At 45.7% G+C, this 15,195-nt stretch overlaps 1 protein-coding gene across 1 annotated transcript; it reads right to left on the bottom strand.

The window, feature by feature from the left end:
* Nucleotides 1–7,075: 7,075 nt before the first annotated feature.
* Nucleotides 7,076–8,860, bottom strand: LOC306921184 (cytidine monophosphate-N-acetylneuraminic acid hydroxylase-like; the record flags this gene model as incomplete). Its single annotated transcript, XM_079498297.1, has 1 exon — nt 7,076–8,860. The coding sequence occupies exon 1, from the start codon at nt 8,855–8,857 to the stop codon at nt 7,076–7,078; it is 1,782 nt and encodes a 593-aa protein (XP_079354423.1). The 5' UTR covers nt 8,858–8,860.
* Between the last annotated feature and the right edge of the window lie 6,335 nt (nt 8,861–15,195).

Here is a 15,195-nt window from a genome sequence, read left to right as displayed (position 1 = left end):
TCAAAGTGAAATATGACAACAGTCATTATATGGTCTATGCTAACGGTGGCAACATGAGATGTTTTGAGTGCGGGATGTTTGGACATAAGCGTCTTGCGTGTCCGCGAAAACAAAGAGCCGAGGCTGCAGCAGTAGCAAGGCAGGCTATAGCCAGGGCACTGAGGGCAGCCGCGGCTGCGGCCCCGCCCCCTGATAATGATGACGTTAGCGCAGCAGACGAGCAGCCAGTGATAGAACAGAATTACAATTACAATTTAGGCATTTAGCAGACGCTCTTAATCCAGAGCGACTTACAATAGGCAAGAACAAAAAGCATGGGAATACATCACATATGTAACAAAATGCATTTATCGCGAAACATGCGTAAGCTAAGACCGTGACTAGAACATATCTATATAATGACACTATACATATAAACTATAACTAGAACATATCTATATAATGACACTATACATATAAACTACACATATGTGCTATACTATGCTGTACATATATACTATGAAGTGCTATGACTACATACAATGCACTTATTGTGCTGTCTACATGACATGCTATAAGTCTGTTTCAAATGCTATATAAGTCTAGAATGATGTTATTATCGCGGCAGACGAACAGCCAGCGGTAGAACAGGATGATGTTGTTAGCGTGACAGATGAGCAGCCAGTGATAGAACAGATTGATGAGACACAAGGATCAGCAGATGAGGCTGAAGTTGTGAGTCAGTCTTCACAGTTGACACACTCGCAAATTGAAGCGGACGTGGCTAAGGCTAATGCTGGTGCTGGCACCAACGTAGGTGCCTCTACAAGCTCCTCAGAGGAGGGACTGTCAGTGCCTAGTAGTAGCCCTAGTGATGCAGTGACAGGAGGAGGCAACACCTCCTTGTCAAACAGTCAGCAGAACAGTGAAGTGGAGATGGAAGAGGAGGAGTATGATGAAAGTGAGCCAGAAAGTGAAACTGAAAAAGAATCCAAGGGGGGGAGAAAAAACGAGTTTTACTCCTTGGATGAAATAAATGATTTTCTGGACGAGACATTTGGGAAATCTGTTAAAGTAAATGACTACTTTCCTAATATAGAAAAGTTCATAAGGAGTGTTAATGTCTTACAGAAAACAGTTGGGACTGACTTATTGGATGAAAGAAAGAGGTTTCGTCTGAGGAAGTTTGTAACTTCTGTGAATAAGGTAGTGGAAGCACCCACAAAGAGGGCAGGAAAGAGGGCTGCTGCCCTCAAGAAGAAAAAGTAAATCATGCATCACAAGGGGTCTTGCTCACTCTTGAGCTTGTTTCTACTGATCTCTATTTCTCTGCACTCTTGTTTTCTGATGGGGGGGCTTAAGATAGGTTCTTTGAATATGAATGGAGGGAGGGACAGGCATAAGAGGGCTCTAATAGCAGAGATAGTAGAGCAGAAGAGAATTGATGTGCTTTTTTTGCAGGAAACTCACAGTGATGAGGAAAATGAAGTAGACTGGGGCCTGTTTTGGAAAGGCTCCTCTTTTCTAAGTCATGGTAGTAATGTCAGTGGAGGCGTTGCAGTTCTCTTTTCAGACAAATTAAATGTGAATATTTTATCTAAAGAAGAGCTTGTAAAGGGGAGGGTGGCAGTGGTCAGAGCAGAAGTTGAGGGGTGTGTGTTCTGCTTTGTCAATGTCTATGCCCCTAACCAAGGTTCAGAGAGAATAACTCTTTTTAATAAACTGAAAGACGGGCTAGCCATGAATCAGGACCTCAAAATTGTTTCCGGTGACTGGAATTGTACGACAGATTTTACTCTCGACCGTATGAGCGAGGAGCCGCACTTACAGTCATCAGTCAGTTTGAAAACCACAATTAGCCACTTAGAATTAGTAGATGCATGGAGATTGAAACACGAAAAAGCAAGGCAGTACACATGGATTAAGATAGTGGATAACAGGGTGAGTGCAGCTAGACTGGACAGGATATACATATCAGAAGGGCTCAGAGGTCAGCTGACTAGTAGTTGTATTAGTCCAGTGGGGTTCAGTGATCACCATCTAACTACTGTATGTCTGAGTCTTTCTTCTGGAGAAAAAGTTAATAGTTACTGGCACTTCAACACAAAACTGTTGCAAGATACAACCTTTTGTCAGAATTTTAAAACTTTTTGGTCAATCTGGACTCAGAAAAAAAGTGACTTTGAGTCATTGAGCATGTGGTGGGAAATAGGGAAAGCCCAAATCCGTGTTTTTTGCCAGCAGTATACATCTTACACTACAACTAACACTAGGGAAGTGATGGATAAGTTGGAAATGGAAATAAAGAACATTGAAAGTGGACTACACTCTGACACAAGTTCCAATGATGAGACTTTGCTTCAGAAAAAAAGACTGGAGCTTAATTCCTTTATGAGGGAGAGAGTAAAGGGAGCTCTCGTTAGAGCTCGTTATACGACAATTAAGGACATGGATGCTCCAAGTTCGTTCTTTTTCAACCTGGAGAAGAAGAAAGCAAAGGGGAGGCAGATGTCCTGTCTAAGACTGCCAGATGGCAGGGTTTCTACAGACTCTGGTGAGATGAGGAGATGTGCTGTTGACTTCTACACAGCTCTATTCGGAGCGGAGCCGTGTGAGGAGCAGTGCCAGTCAGAACTTTTGGAAGGTCTAGTCAAGCTCACGCCCAGGGAGAGAGCTGACCTGGATAGGAACCTGTCTTATGAAGAACTGACCACAGCAGTCGGACAGCTAGCTGCTGGCCGAGCGCCAGGGTTAGACGGGCTGCCCATTGAGTTTTACAAGGCTTTCTGGGAATGTATGGGACATGACTTTCATGGAATGATGCTGGAATGCTATCAAAACGGCTCGCTGCCACCTTCATGCAGGAGAGCAGTTCTCTCGCTCCTCCCCAAAAAGGGAGACCTAGCCCTCCTAAAGAACTGGAGACCTGTAGCATTACTGTGCTCGGACTACAAAGTGCTCTCCAGGGCGCTTTCCAACAGACTGAAGGACCACCTAGGTGTATTAATACAACCAGATCAAACTTATTGTGTACCAGAAAGGACTATTATGGACAATTTGTTTTTAATTAGGGATGTGTTAGAGGTTTGCAAGTCACATGACATAAATGTTGGGGTCTTATCAATTGATCAGGAGAAGGCTTTCGACAAAGTCGACCATGGTTATCTTTTCTCCACCTTGAGTGGCTTTGGTATAGGGAAGAGTTTCATAAAATGGATAGGCTTGCTGTACGAGGATGCAAGCTGCATGGTTAAGGTGGGAGGTGGGTTGAGCAGACCTATACCAGTCAGCAGGGGGATCAGACAGGGGTGTCCCATATCCGGTCAGCTCTACAGCATTGTTATAGAACCACTTTTATGTAAATTCAGGAGCACTCTTAATGGCTTATCTCTGCCCGGAATGACCCAAAGTCCCCCTTATGTTGTCTCAGCTTATGCTGATGATGTAAGCATCTTTATTAAGAACCAGGGGGATATAGAAGGAATAAAAAAATGCCTTGACATGTATCAAAAAGCTTCATCAGCTAGGGTGAACTGGGGGAAGTGTGAGGCCCTACAGGTGGGGCACTGGAGAGGGGAGGTGGTTCCCAACCTGCCCGGAGGTCTACAGTGGGGAAGGCAGGGGATGAAGTTTCTGGGAGTTCACTTAGGTGCGGCAGAATATCAGGAAAAGAACTGGGAGGGAGTGCTGGAAAAAGTGCGTGTCAGGCTGTCAAAGTGGAGATGGCTCCTACCCCAGCTATCTTTTAGGGGGAGGGTCTTGGTCGTGAACAACTTAGTTGCATCTATGCTCTGGCACAGACTGATTGTTCTACCTCCACCCAGGGGCCTAATAGAGGAGGTGCAAAGATTGTTGGTCGACTTCTTCTGGGCCGGGCAGCATTGGATAAGGGCTGCAGCTCTGTACCTTCCAGTGGAGGAAGGTGGACAAGGCTTAATAGACATTTCCTCGCGAGTGTCTGCTTTCAGGCTTGAAGCAGGCCAGAGACTGCTGTATGACTGTGGGGCAAGGTGGCTGGGCACAGCCAGCCTAATATTAAAGAAGGCCGGTCGCCTGGGCTACGACAAACAGCTGTTCTTATTGAACCTGAACGAGGCGGACACTACAGGACTTACACCGTTCTATGTCTCAGTCCTTCAAGCGTGGCAGGTTCTTCAGGCCTCCAGGGACCCTGGTGACATACCTGGGATGTGGATTTTCGAGGAACCACTGTTCTTCAATGACTTTTTAAAGACTGAAACGCTGTCATCACCCAGTCTGAGGGCTGCTCTACGAGAGGCAGGCTGTGTCAAGCTGGGGCACCTGCTGAAAGCCACACAGACATCCGTGGATGTGCTGGGGCAGATGGCCAACATCAGATCCTCAAGGCTCTTGTCGAGGATAGTTCGAGAGGTCCGTGGTTCCTTATCGGAGCCCCTAAGAGTGTTTGCTGAAAACCGTGACAACTCTGATCAATGGGATGATGACTGTGTGTACAGTTTCCCATCTCTAACTGTCACTCCGGCTGTTGGGGAGTGGCAGGAGGGGGAGGACCAACTTCTCTCATTCAAAACCCCAAAACTGGGACAATTCAGTGAGATGGAAAAAAAGGAGGCCTATCACATCTGTGTTAAGGTCTCACATGCACGCTCGTTGACGGGGTACAGAGCATCAAGGTGGGCTGGGGTTTTCGGCCCGGACTCTTCCCCGAAGGGTTGTTGGAGGTCGTTGTACAAGAGGCCAATCGACAAGCGAGCGGCCGACCTCCAGTGGAGGATTGTGCATGGGGCCATCGCCACTAATAGACACCTGACACACCTGGATCCAAGCACAGGGGAGGGCTGTCCTTTCTGTTCACAACCAGAAACGCTTGCACATTTGTTTACTAAGTGTACAAGGTTAAAAAGTGTTCTTGAGTTGTTGGAGTGGTGGTTTTTAGGACTAGGCGAAGATTTTTCTTTTGAGAAATTTATTTTTGGTCCAAAGTATGCTGCAGCAAGGAAGATGGTGCATACAATGTTAAACTTCATGTCTGGTATGGCAAAGCTCGCGATCTGGATCACCAGAAGGAACAAGCTAAAGGGGGCTGGGTCTATAGATCCAGTGCAAGTCCTAACGGGGATGGTGGCTGCCAGACTTAGGGTAGAACATGCATATTACAAGCTAACAAATAATATGGAAGGTTTTGTTCATATTTGGGCTGTTGGGGGGGGTGTTATGCTTCCCACAGGAAGAGGGAGAGTTGGTCCTTTGCTTTTAAAAAAAAAAAAAAAAGGGAAAAAAAATATGTATCTTATTCATGTACTGCATAGCTGATTGAGGGTGGAACAATTTTTGTTTTTTACCTTTCTGTAACGAAATGAGCTGATTTGGAAAGCTGTGGTTTTAATAAAGAGCTTTTAAAAATCAAAATCTCTCTATGTCTCTCTCTGTCTCTCTCTCTCGCGGTCCGGGTCGAAAAGTCAGGTCCAAGCGGGTCGAGAGCGGGTCGAATGGTCCGGGTCGAATCGTCCTGGGTCGAAATCTCTGGTGACCGTTTACAACAGGGTCCACCATGTTCAATTCATCAAAACATTTAGAGACTTACAAATAGACACTTCTATATAGACAAAGAACAGACCAGGAATTCATCATAATGGAGGTAAAAAGGGAAAATAAATATATACAGTGAGGGGAAAAGTGGGGGGGGGGGGGTAAAATGTACGGCGCTTCTGTCCAGCTTTTTCACCGCACCGCACCACCATGCTTCTCTGTGTGCATGTGAACGAATGAGTGAGGCGATGACTTTATGAATAAACTTTATGCGGAAAATGCGGAGATTGTGAAATCAAGCGATCCGCGCATATTTCGCATATTTTGCGCGGAAATGTGTAGCGAGTAACGAAAGGTGTCAAATTTTAATGTAGCGGATTAAAAGTATGATTTTTTACTTGTAAATGTAACTAAGTAAAAGTAAAAATACAGAAAAATACAAATAGTAAATAAAAGTACAAATTCTCAAAACGTGTACTTAAGTACAGTAACGAAGTAATGGTACTTCGTTATTTTTCCACCACCGCTAAACACCATGCATCCATACCTGTGCAAAGTTCTGTAGCCTACTGTGTAAGAACCTCTTAAATCATGTCCTTAATCTGCAATGTGACACCGTAACGTTTGCAGTTGATGGTACAATATCTAAAACGGTTAAAGCCCATTGACTAATGTTAAGGTGTCAGGAGGTTTACATCTCATAGCCACCATCTTTGCTGCTGTTTAACCAGAAAAGAAGATGCACTTTAGTGTAGGCATAGACGAGACGTATAATTTAGTTTTTTTTTTTTTATAGCCCATGATTTTGCAACCCAGTTTCTTTCACCCAGTGCCAATTATCTAATGTAATCCTGGCCGCTACACTTCCTCTGCCAATTTGGGGGGGCAGCGGACTGACCTCATGCCTCCTATGCATGCAGAGTCCAAGCTGCTTCTTTTCACCTGACAGGGGAATTTCCCTGGCCGGACGTTATTCCGACCAGTTCCTTTCCCCTCCATCAGGCGCCCCTAGAGACCAGGATTAATTCCACATTAATAATTACATTTTAGACATTAAATCGACTAATGCTATTCTATGCCGGCTTACAATTGGTGAGCCGGTAGACGTTAATTTAAACAGAGGCAGTATTTATTTTTAAAGAGAGGTACACAGTTTGCCATCCTGTGAACTTTTTCTTTCTATAACTGCTTGACTAGCGTTAGACTAAAAGTTGGCATGCCATTGACCTGAGCGCGATTAGAGCCCATAAAACTACCGGGTATATAAACACAGGTCTTAACAACAAAACATTGCTTTGTCCCACGAAAGGCCAGTGCTTTAAACAAATATTGAACCTAGGCGTGGCCCCAGTCATTTAACCTGACACTGCATTGTGTGACTGCATCTATTGAAGATTCTGACGTTCAAATGTACATATTTTTTGTTTTGATTGTATTGATGTATTGTTGTATTGTGCTTTCTGCTTTGGCAATGTAAACGTATGTTTTCTCATGCCAATAAAGCCCTTTGAATTGAATTGAATTGACTGCAAATAGCTTGCGTAATTGACTCCAGGTTTGCACCCGACACCGACACCGTTTTGCATCACGCCAGCACACAGTAGCTCTCCCCCTTTTCACTTGGTGCTGGGATTTCAGGTCCAGGCGTCTGCAGGAGGAACTGTGTCCAGTCTGGCCTGGTGACCGGAAGCTGGGTCTGGAAGTGGTTCCAGAACCTGTGGTGGTAGACGTCTGGCTGTCTGCTGATGCGGTTCTGGAAGCCGATGTACAGGTCGTCCCACAGGAGGCCGTTCAGCACCACGTGTCTCATGACTCCGATCCGGTTTCGGATCTCCACATAGGCGTGGTTCCTGACGGGCCTCTCGGGAGGGAAGGAGAGATCGAGGAAGTCCACCATGTAGTCATAGCCGCCGAGCGCGGGCTTAAAGTCGTCGTCTGCCTCGATCACCCGTACAACTAGGTTGTAGTCTTTGAAACCTGCCCACTTGTAATAGAACTGGATCCAACTGGGATGTCTGAAGATCTCACAGCTGGTGGCGCTGTTCAGCTCATCCAGACACGAGTCAAAATCCCAACTGTCCTTGTAGATTTTCGTGCCGTCAGGTGGATTGGTGATGGACCCACCGAGTCTCGGGTCTGGGTCTTTCAATGCGAGGGCCAGATCCAACACTGCACCTGGCCTGGGTGTCCACGTCCTGATGTTGGGTGAATTCTTATTGATATGACCGTTGAGCTCTCCCGCAGTATTTTTGACATTTGTGTCCTTAATGTAGCCGTCTGACGGATGCGCCTCCACAAAGTAGCCAGCTATTGGGCAGTAGATCTTAGGCTGTAAGGATTTCACCAGACCACACTTGTAAATCAGGAGCTTCTTCCGCTCGTTTCTTATGAACTCTGCCTTCCACTCTTCAGTGTATTTCTCGCCATGAAAGGTCATGGGGAAACCGGAGGCGCCCCCGGCAAAGTCGCCCATCATCAAATCCACGTTGTGTGGCAGCCTCCCCCCGTTCGGCCTGGTGCAGTCCACCGTGTTCACGATCATGTGACCTTTATAGTCGACAATGACGCAAGTGTCCATTTCCGGATGGACGCCGTCCATTAGGATCATGAACCTCAAGTGCTCGTCGACATTTTGCCAGATTCCAAAAGGAACCACGTTGATGTTTGTCAGCTTAACTTGGCTTTGCTCCAAGTACCAAAAGACCGGTCTTGATGTGTCACCCACATAAATCGGCACGTCTGGCCTCCTCTTTGACAGGGCCTTCAGTGTGGGGTAACTGAGGTGGTCCGAATGCATGTGACTGACATAGATGAAGTCTGCCCTACACAGTCTGTCAAATGAGTCTGCAGGCGGCTCATGGAGAAGCCACCAGCCCCTGGCAAAGGCAGGACCCTTGAGCCAAGGATCGAATACGATGCTCCTCTTTCCGAGCTGCAACTCCATGCATGCATGGGTCAGGTAGGTGACGGTCACTTCCCCCTGCTGCAGTTCCACAGCAACACGAGGGTCCGCCAGCCAGGGGTCTGGGGGACTCAGCTCCAACAGCTGAAGCCCTCCGTCATTCAACATTTCTATTTCAAGCTCGTCTTGTACAAAACTGTCTGGAGGATTGACGTATCGCATGGTCGACACATCCAGCTTCCAGGTGTGTTTTGTGCATTTCACAATGCATTCCTCTATGTCTGGTATGAATAACCCACCTTGGTGTTTGCACTGGTTCTTGCACGCCTTCAGGACTTTGTCCTCCTTCTTGTATATGATGTAGCATTTATCTTCTTGGCCTTTCTTGAAATTGATTCCATCTTTGAGCGAGCGAACGGCCTCGGAATCGAGAGTCAGCAGTGGCTTTGCTTCCTGGGCACACATATTCAGGCAAATGATGCAAGACTTACAGTACCGACGTACCGTCCACTTCAGAGTCTGAGAGGATTGTCTCTCTGCCGGTGCAGATATGACAAGTATACATGAAAAGCAAGCCCCTCCCCATGCGCATCCTACCTGGCGTGCTTTCACCTTCAATTATTGACTTTCCTGTTGCTCCGGTCTTGATGTGAGAGATAGCGAATTTCACCTCACTCCCACATGAATAGGTGTGTCTCACCAAACCTGGTTGTCTCCATTCTCCAACTTCCTTGTTTTTCATTCAAACTAATCAATAATGGCTTGTTTGCAGTTATTCTGATCCCACTTTTATCCCAACATGTAATATTGCATGGGTACAGGTTGTCTTCCTAAAGCTTGTCATCAATAAACAAAAACATTTTGCCTAGATAATAAATAGCAAATTATTGATCGCTGAACAAAAGTGTTCCTTTGGCACAAATCACCCCCATTGTAGGGCAAGTTGATCTTGTAAAAAGATTATCTTCCCATATTCTATAATATCTGTAGAAAGTAACCCATATGCTCAATTTACCCTATAGCCACAATATCAACAAATAAATGGTACGGACCACATATCTTATCTATAACCTCAATTTAGACCTAAACTAGGTTTGATGTTGGACATAATTTCATTATCAAATATACTGAAGCAATCATGAAAAAAAACATTTTTTGTGAACAAAAATCCTGCACTTGCTCAGCAGCATTAGTTTTTATTCAAATTGACAGACGTTTCTGTCCCTCTGGAGCTTCGTAAAGAGTGAGCGAATATTGCCTTTGCATAAATTATCAAATATACAAAGACATGCAAAGGATTATCGGACGAGGCGAGCAGAAAATCAAATGGCACACAAACAGAGCTGTGTGTCTTGCTACTAGCTAGACAGGTTCAATGTGTGACTTATTTTACAGGCTTATGCATGTAAATATTTAGGTTGTATCATTGTGTGGTTCTCAATTGTTCTTTATTGTCTCCACCAGGCCGAAGGCATGGGGAGAGAGTATGTTTTGCACTGTGTGTGTGTGTGTGTGTGTGACCAGCTAATCTCCGGCACCGTCAACCCGGTCGATGCCAAACTTTGCACACTGATGAGTCTGAGATAAATTGGACACGGGGCAATGGTCAACCAGAGTCTGGGCCTTTTATGGCCACGGTTTTTATTTTGCACGAGTGTTTCTCAGGCAGTCTGAGGGACAGTTCCGTGGACAGGTGGTGGGGCGAGGCCCTTTGTCCTCGGGCTCCAGGTGTCCGTCCAGGCTGCAGGGGTGAGAAGGCACTGTGTATAAGTCACAAATAATAATACTGGGGCCTCGGGTCCACCCGAGTCTCTCTCTCTCTCTCTCTCTCTCTCTCTCTCTCTCTCTCTCTCTCTCTCTCTCTCTCTCTCTCTCTCTCTCTCTCTCGCCAACAGACAGTTCAGTAGCGGGGTCTGGGCCCACCGTTCTCTCCTCTCACTCTTCAGCCAAATCAAACAACAAACGGGCTTCTCTAAAGTCTCTTCAAAAGGTGCGCTCTCTTCTTTCAGAGGGCATCCGAATTACAAAGGGGGGGCGGTGCCCGTTTAGCGACACTCAAACAAAAGCTGGCCAGGCTTGGTTGCTATGGTGATCTTCAACATTCTTCTATATGCCAGAGTAGAGAAAGAGGGGCCGTACAACCTGAGTGGCAGGTAGGCGGCCGGGAGGAACGAGGGGTCCTCTAGTCACTCTCCTCCTCCGCCTAGGCGTCCGGCCCGCTGTCGTCGCTGCTGTTGCTGCTGCTCGCGTTGCTGCTATTATTGCTGCTGCTCCATAAAGCCTGTGAACGGACAGAGTAGTGAGTATGCGGATAGCCATACAAACATGTGTGGTGGATGGTGGCGGCCGGCGGGGAGGAATAGCTCTGTTCACTTACCACCCAAGGCTTTCGCTACGAGCGTGCTGTCTGTCTAGCCGCCCCACCCGATCCCCGCCTTATCAATCCATTGAATGGTCAAGTTGTCATGAATTGTCACCCATTCGTCTGGGCCCAGTAGGTCCCTACTGGCCTACCAGGAGATTCTGGTAGGCGCTGTCAGCCAGTTCTATCGTTGACACCATGTTAATGCCTGTGCTGTCACGTGAGGGTTAGGGTTAGGGTTAGGGGGTTAGGGTTAGGGTTAGGGGGTTAGGGTTAGGGGGTTAGGGGGTTAGGGTCAGGTTTAGGGTTAGGGTTAGGGTTAGGTTTAGGGTTAGGGTTAGGGTTAGGGTTAGGTTTAGGGTTAGGGTTAGGTTTAGGTTTAGGGTTAGGGTTAACCCTGCGTGGTGAATCAACCTGCTCTGACCCGCGAGCCGGCAGGCGTTTATAATAGTGGTTCAGACTAGCAGGTGCGTGTGGTTACCTGACGAGTAGGCGGCTGCATTAGTGTCAGCTGGCCGAGTACGATGCCTAGAGCGGCTCTCTGTACTCGGCGCGCCTGTCTGAGTGGCGCGCTACTGGTTGCCATGGCAACACAGGTCACAGGTGTGACTGTGTATGCCGGTGGTTGTCGCCGGAGACGCCACAACACACACTCCCTAGATGCCAACGATGAACCTCTGCCCCAAAACATTCAGAACGGCCTGTTATAGTGCCATCCAAAAATTCCGCAAATCGTTACACACACTATCTCTATAGTCCTGTGTTCAAGACGAATCTGTCCGGTATTTTATATTCCATCCTAATTGGCTAACATTGGCTTTCAAAGTTTGCAGGATTGGCCCGTTTTGAACAAAAAGCCTCAAATCATGAAAGCAGCGTGCAATTGACGTGAAATCTTTCACAGACTTTCCTACTAGGCTGAGGAATATATCCCACCCTTTTCACATTGGCCTGTTATAGCGCCACCAACAGGTGGATTTTTACAAAACACATATTTGGAACAAAATGCCTCAAATCATCCAATTGCGTAAGAAGAAATGGCACCCTTTTCACATTGGCCTATTATAGAGCCACCAGGAGGCCACAACCTGACATGCCCTTGTGGAGACCTATGCCCCAAGGGGCACTTTATCTAGTTTTATTCATATATTTTTTTCCATTTCAAGGACCCCCCAACTCTCAGCGTTACGCACCTGTAAGGGTCCATTTGGAAACTCCCTCAAGGAACCCTGAGGGTCCCTGAACCCCACTTTGAAAACTACTGATAGAGTTTTAGATTTATTTGGTGACAAAGGGTAATTTGACCTTTGTCCAGAGAGCCTCATATAATTTGCATTGTAAAGACATCATCAGCCAGAATCAAAGTGGACTGATGGAGCTGTCATGGGCCGTGACACACTGACACTTGAACATACCGTCACCAGTGGACTTGAACGCTAACTGAAGTGTTTACAGCTGTAAGAAGTGTTCCTTACAGCTAGCCAACCATGAGGACCTGCGTCACAAGCCTGGAAGACAACTTATAATACTGCATGGTGCAGTATGGTTGGTTACAGAGTGATAAGAGTGATAACATGCGTTATAGAGGCTGTTTTTCCAGTTTTCCACCAATATGAATCGGTGTTTCATGAGATTTTTTACTTGTCCTTCTTTAATGCAGTGCTTCTCAACCTTTTCAGGACGCGAACCCCCAAAATAATTGAATTGGGGACCCGCCACCCTAACAAGCACTTGCAGACACGTGCTGGCCATTGGGAAATTCGGGACAACTCCCGAACGGCCGGTCCAGTCCAGGCCAGTCTGGGCCAGCCGTTAAAATAATAATAATAATAATTATATATATATATATATATATATATATATATAATAATCATATATTTTATTTCGAAGATACACAATTATCTTTTATCAAGGTAACAGCCTATATAATCATGTTGCTTTGTGACATAATGCCTCAGCCATCCTGGCTGCAGCCTGTCAGTGTCACACACACTGACACACAGTACACACTCCACACGGCCGAGGCAGACTAATTAACTATAGCCTACGGCCTACAGCTGTGGGTAGATGCCTTAGAGCAGGGGTGGGCAACTGGCGGCCCGGGGGCCACATGTGGCCCCCACCTTCACTTAATGCGGCCCGCATGTTAGTATCAGAATACTGATATAATATTGATTTCAGCTGTTACAATTCCAAACCTGTTTTAATTACTTCATGACTATAGTATTAAATGACTCGTAGCCTACTTAATGTTATTGTCTTTTTTTGTGTCCAATGTAGTTATGTTACCAGTTCATAACGTTAACATAACTATAACTAAATGCATTTGAATAAAAAGGTTACTTTTCAGGATTCCAATTCAAAAATATCAAAACATTATTCAGGTTTTCAATTCAAATATAGCAAAAATAGCTGATCTACAAGCTCAAAACGCGTCGCATTGCGACGCGTTTTGAGCTGCTGACCTCACAATGACCTGGGCTGGCCTGCCTGGGGGGTGGGGGGCAGCAGCACCCGCGCGCCTAGAGGGCCTCCGCACCTCCACTTCCCGGGCTGAATTATGGGCCCAACACATCCCTGACCAAGTTGACTTGGTTCCACAGATAATTATTGTGAAAGTAGATATTCTACAAGCTTGTAGAGCAAAAATAACTAGAAAAAGTGCCCTTCTGGGCACAGGTCTCCACCAGGAGGATAGGAGTGTGTGTGTGTGTGTGTGTGTGTGTGTGTGTGTGTGTGTGTGTGTGTGTGTGTGTGTGTGTGTGTGTGTGTGTGTGTGTGTGTGTGTGTGTGTGTGTGTGTGTGTGTGTGTGTGTGTGTGTGATGTTAGGCAAATTGTTTAGGAGTAATATAAACATGTTTTTTTGTTTGTTTGATTTTTCCAACAATTCTCTTCATTTTGTTTAGGAAATGCAGAGCCAGATCACTCATAGCATCTCTGAGGATAGAATTCTGGATGAGCAGGACAATCTTAGCCAATCAGTGTAGAATCTGAGAAGTCCAACAGACTCGTCGTGATCACATGACTACAGAGATCATGTGTACCGATTTGCGTGAGATTTGGATGAAATCTGTGCAACTAACATAAACAATGTGTTTTGCAGAAATCGGCCTCATGGTGGCGCTATAACCGGCAGATGTGGAGGGATGCAGGGAAAATGTTTTTCCATGGCCTCTAGGTAGTGCGCATAAATAAGTTGTATACAAATCGATGCATTTATAGGTAAAAACAGGAATTGCCCTGTTATAGCGCCACCGTGAGGCTGATGTGGGGGGAAATGAGTGGCATGTCATCCTCGGCCTAGTGGAAATGTGCGTGTATAATTTCACAGAAATTGCTTGTTGTTGTTTGTGATTTGTGGCATTTTGTTCGAAACGGACCAATCATGTGAGCTTTGGAAGCCAATCTTAGCCAATCAGGATGGAAGATGGGAAATGGTGCAGATCTGTGTTGATCACAATGACTATGTAGATAGTGTATACCGAATTGTGTGATGTATGGATAAAATGTGTACGAGTAATCTACAGAAATGTGTTTTGCCTAAATCGGCCTCATGGTGGCGCTATAACAGGCCGTTGAGGAATATTTGGGGTAGAGGTTCGTTGTTGGCATCCAGGGAGTGTGTGTGCAAAGTTTGGCATGGATCGGGCCAACGGTGCCGGAGATTAGCTGGTAACGGAGGGACGGAAGGACGGACACACACACACACACACACACACACACACACACACACACACACACACACACACACACACACGGACGGAGTGCAAAACATACTCTCTCCCCATGCCTTCGGCCTGGTGAAGCCAATAAACATTTCTGCCTCTGTCTTATATCATTTGACAATTTGGCTAACATTTGACCAGTTTTTATAGCATAGTGTTGATTACGTTTGATGCAGTATAATGGTCTTTTTTAATTTCATTGTGTTCATTCTTTTTTAGGTTTTAGGTATTAAAAGTCCTTGTCACTTTACTGTCATCTGGAGACCCCCCAAATTCATGTTTGGACACACATGTTGAGAACCACTGCTCTAGTGAGACTTGGACACACGTTTGAAAACCGCTGAAATAGAACAATAATAATAAGCTAAGTCTGTGACGTATTCATTTGGGTTGTATTGCTCTGAACCAGTAGACTTGAACAGTTCACAAGTGTTCATAGGCCACTGGTCTGGAGATGGGTGGGAGCAATGCACTGTGTGGGACTTAACTGTGAATTCTTAACATGCGGAAAAGATAGTTCATTGATGTAAAAATAGCAGATGTGCTAGTGCTGCATCTAGTGTTTGAATTTAATACCGTAATATTATATAAACATACCATGGCTGGTTACTTTAACTTCATGAATCAAGGAATTGTGTGCTGTATTATTCTCACAAGTTTCTCTGCTGTTGAAGACAGGCATTTAAACTGTAAGTTTTTTGTTTAACTGTATTGT

Source organism: Electrona antarctica, assembly GCF_951216825.1.
Source record: "Electrona antarctica genome assembly, chromosome: 4".
In the NCBI taxonomy this organism is placed as follows: Eukaryota; Metazoa; Chordata; class Actinopteri; order Myctophiformes; family Myctophidae; genus Electrona; species Electrona antarctica.
Note: the sequence above shows the minus strand (reverse complement) of the source record. Positions and strands in the feature narration are given on the sequence as shown.